Source organism: Diadema setosum, chromosome 12 (assembly GCF_964275005.1).
Source record: "Diadema setosum chromosome 12, eeDiaSeto1, whole genome shotgun sequence".
NCBI lineage: Eukaryota > Metazoa > Echinodermata > Echinoidea > Diadematoida > Diadematidae > Diadema > Diadema setosum.
In genome coordinates this window covers 3,957,394-3,962,068 of record NC_092696.1, presented here as the reverse complement: position 1 = coordinate 3,962,068, position 4,675 = coordinate 3,957,394, and the positions used below count along the sequence as shown (strand labels likewise).

The window sequence follows — 4,675 nt, the reverse complement described above, 5'->3', positions numbered from 1 at the left end:
CTTCCCACTGATGTTATTTTTCCAGAGGGGCCCACATTCTACAAGCTCTGTCTTTTTAGTGGGTCTCTCCATTTTTCGCACTTTAAGCAAAGTTATACATGTACCTCATTTCGATCACTTCTGTTTCTTTTTTCACAACAATGTATAATTACTATAAGGTCCTCAATGTTGTACATTCTTTTCAATACATAATGTTCTGTTTACCTTATTCTCTGTTGTCAAAAGAAGTGTAACTTATGTTTTGTCGGAAAATGAAATAAACTTTGAATTGAATTGAATTGAATTGTAAATTGGGGAATTTGAGACCACCCTCAGCATATTGTGCATACATAGTTGACCTTGAAATCTTATCTGGGCCATTCCATAAAAAGGAAAACATTAACTTCTCTACTTCTTTCACAAAATCTTGAGGAATTTCAATGTTTGACATCAAATAAATTATCTTAGACATAATAAATGTTTTCAAAATTTGAATTTTACCAATTAACGTTAAATTACGATTTTTCCAATTAAAAAATGTTCTCTTAATCTCACCCAGTCGATCTTCAAAGTTTCTTCGGATTGCTTCTTTTTTGTCATATGTAAACCAGATTCCAAGAATTCTAAGACCATTGTCTGTCCACTTTATCATCTGTGGCTTTTCTTTCGATAATCTATCATTTCCTATCCACATTCCTTCCGATTTGCTTCGGTTGAGGCAAAGGCCTGATATCTCAGAAAATTTTTGAAAGCTTTCTAGTAATACTGATAATGATTCTGTATCCTTACAAAAACATGTTATATCATCAGCGTAAGCTGTATATTTAATCTGTTTTCCGAGCATCTCCATTCCAATAATATTTGGATTATTTAACAATCTCATTAGATATATCTCGAGCCCTAATATGAATAAAAGGGGGGCAAGGGGGTCGCCTTGGCGAACACCCCTTCCAATTTCAAAATAACCAGTGGTAAAGCCATTTATCAATACACAGCTATTTATACCTGCATGCAATGTTCTCACCCATTGTATCATTGACGGACCAAAATTAAGACATTCTAAACACTGTAGCAAATACCTATGACTGAGTGAATCAAATGCTTTGGTAAGATCTAATGCTAACACAATTCCAGATACATTGTTGGCATCTGCACAAAACATTAAATCTGAAATCAGTCTTATACCTTCACCTATATATCTGCCTTTAATAAATGCTGTTTGCTGAGGATTTATCAAATTACCAATAATTTTGGACATACGTTTCGCTAAACATTTAGAAAGTATCTTTGCATCCGCATTTATTAAAGTGATTGGTCGCCAATTGCCCAATAATGTCTTATCTTTATTGGATTTAGGAATCAATTTAATTATTCCTTGGCTCTGTGACACGGACATACTTCCTTTTTCAAAAGCATGATTAAATGATCCTATCAGTTCTTTAGAAATCAAAGGCCAAAATGTCTCATAAAATTCCACCGATAAGCCATCATTACCAGGTGTTTTATTTTTTGACATCCCAAGGAGGACTTCCCTTGCCTCTTCATGTGTTATCAGGCCTTCACAAGAGGCCTTTTCATCTTCCGTGAGGTGCTTTAAGCAGGAACTTTTTATGTAATCATAACTCACTTTGTCAGACACTGTATCCCTGTTTTCAAACTGTTTACCAAAAGATTTCATCACAAAATTTCGTATATGATGGGGATGCTCAATAAGTTCCTCACCTGTATCTAATACATCTATGCTTGTACTCTGTGCTTGTGTCTTTTCCAATGATAAAAAATATTTTGTACTCTTCTCTCCTTTCTCGTACCAGGTACTTCTTGAACGTAATATGGCCCCCTCTGCTAAATAATTGTACATGCAGTTAAGTTCCTGTTCAATTTTCTCTTTCTTATCCCGTTTTTGCTCATTCATTTCTGTCGGGTCCATGTCATTTATTATTTTCAATTCTTGTTCTAATTCTTTTCTTCTAATTTCTTTTATATTTTTCTTCCTTTTAGAAAATGTGATTGTAAATTCTCGTATTTTGAATTTTAACCAATCCCATAATTTTCCTTTATCATTTTTATCTCCCCATTCATTTACCCACGTCTCATAATGTCCCTTTAAATTTTCAACATACTCAACATCACTAAGTAAACTGTTATTAAACTTCCAATAAGATGGGCCCACAGTGTACTCTTTAATTCTCAGATGTAAATTCACAAAATCATGATCTGACAAAACACATGGTACCATATCACAATCTGTCACCATATTTTGTACAGACTCATGGATTAACCAGAAATCCAGTCTTGACTGAACACAAGGATTGGAGCGTCTCCAAGTAAATCGTCTTAATAACGGGTTCTTGTCTCTCCAGATATCTATTACATGATAAACGTTTTTAATATTTTCTATTATTTCACAAGAGTGCTTCCAAGTGGACTTCATATTACCGCCCTCTCGGTCCAATGCCAAATTTTGAATAAAATTAAAATCTCCTCCTATTAATATTGTCTGTTCAGCATCATAATAGTCTTGTATAGTCAAGTCTACAGCTTTGAAAAAATGCATGTGGTCTTTTTCATTATTTGGTGCATATACATTACATATCATAAATTTTTTTCCATATACTTCCATTGTAACCAGCAAAAATCTCCCGTTAGAATCTTTCACTGTCTCTATCAACTTTATATGTGGGGTTTTCCGAAATATGATACACACTCCCCTACTAGAGGAGGTTCCATGACTGAATACAATATCGGCTCTTAATTGGTTCTTCCATAAACTTTCATCCATTACAGTCGAATGGGTTTCCTGTAATAAAATAATATCCTTTTTTAATTTGGATAAAAAACAAAAATATTTTTTCCTGGCTTTAAAATCCCCTAGCCCATTAACATTATGGGTCATTAACTTCAGATCCTTATACATATTTCACAAGTAGGTAACCTTGTAAATTCTTATGACCCACCATGATCAAGACAAAACAGACAACAAAACATTGGCAATGAAAAAAACACACATACAATTTGCATGAAATCGAATAAAACATGATCACAAGGAATCCAAGTGCCCCTGGGCATCTTCACAGTTATTTTTTCCTCAGGTTGGCAAAAACAAATGATTTTCCCTATCACTTAATCACATGAATAGTGTATCTTGTCTTCGGAGATATCAACTGTTAATATACTGCTGGCATGACAGGGTGCTGACTGCTGAGCTTTCGCAGTCGTGTCAAGAGTTTATCAACATATTTCGTATTTTGTTAGACCATTGTCTACTGTGCAAAAGCAAACTGCCTATATCCATTCTATCTTGTGGTGTGCTGCTTGTACTCCACTTCTTTTCCGCTCTTAGTCTCCCTGTAAAACAATCGCGCCGGATATTTGAAGTACACCTTTCGCTTTGGGTCCTCCTCTTTCAGCTTTCGTTTCACTGGCAGCAATTTCCTCCTGCTTTCTCGCACTTCTACCGGCAGCATCTCATCGACAAATATCTGGTGATCCTTTCCGTTGTGCTGAAAAGGCCTCTCCTTCAAATATCTGCGGGCACTGCTGATCACTGTTTGTCTGGTTGTGTATCTACTGAAAGCTACCACAACTGGGCGAGGAGGGCCGGGTTTTGGCCTGATGCGGCCTGTGCGATGAGCTCTTTCAATGCTCACTTCACCTTCCATTTGCATATTTGACTTGGCAAATTCTTTGATCAATTGCTCACACTTCCCAGCGTTTTCAGCACCTTCAGGAAACCCGTAAAACACAGCCGTATTCCTCATCTCTCTCGCAGTTAGGTCAACAAGACGCTCTCTCAATTTCATATTCTCCTTTTCTTGCTTGTTTACTTGGTCCTGTAACTGTTTGATATCAAAACGGCACGACTCTTGCTCCTCTTTCAAGTTACTGATTTCTTTCTCATTTGTTTCAATCTTACCAAGAGATGTGTCCAACCTGGATGTGAGATTGGAGTTCATTTCGTCTATCTTGTGGATAAGGGCCGCGAGTAGTTCATCTGTGGTTGACTTTTCCCCGTCTACTCGTCGTTTTTTCTCAAGCGAGGAGCGTGGAGGTGATTCCGCCGACGCGCCCGGGCTGGTTCCCTCCATATCTCGGTGAAGTGGTTTCACTACCGTGTGCACTGCCGAGTCAGTTAAGCCGTGTGCATTATCACTGTCACTGTGTTCTTGCGTAGCCTTCTCCGTAGTAGCGTCGCTAAAATCCATCTTAGGGTCAGAATCCTCCTTTTCCTTGAAATAATGGGAGATTGTAACGACTCCTTGGTCTAAGCTCCTTTTTCTCGATGTCATTTTGACTTTTCAAACTGTAATAGGCGAAATGAGCTGCAATTTTATTTCCTCCTAATGCCTCCGTAACACTCAGGCACGTCCTAACCGCACAGCGCCATCTTGGATTCCTTCTTAAATCAAATTATTACTACATGAATTACTACATAATTTTAATGAAACTTGTTGTATTTTATTAGGAAAAACGTCTTTGAAATAGGACAACACACGATTTATATGTAATGAATTAATGCCCTGAGCGCACAATGGAAAATAGAGATATCGTGTTCACTGCCTTAATTGCTGCTACATTCAAGAAAACAAAGTAATGCGGAGATCGGATTAAAATTTAATTTGTTACATTAAGATGCGTGTTGTAATTGCTGACATTCGATTAAGCCTTTTATCATCCATCCTTTCTCGAATAAAAT

At 36.9% G+C, this 4,675-nt stretch overlaps 1 protein-coding gene across 1 annotated transcript; it reads right to left on the bottom strand.

Annotated features, from left to right (window-relative positions):
* Positions 1–3,275: 3,275 nt before the first annotated feature.
* Positions 3,276–4,268, bottom strand: LOC140236212 (uncharacterized). The gene has a single exon (XM_072316178.1). The coding sequence runs from the start codon at positions 4,266–4,268 to the stop codon at positions 3,276–3,278; it is 993 nt and encodes a 330-aa protein (XP_072172279.1).
* Positions 4,269–4,675: the final 407 nt, after the last annotated feature.

What these genes read in the sequence shown, in the direction of transcription:
- LOC140236212 (XM_072316178.1), bottom strand. Translation starts at nt 4,268, where the DNA reads ATGACATCGAGAAAAAGGAGCTTAGACCAAGGAGTCGTTACAATCTCC.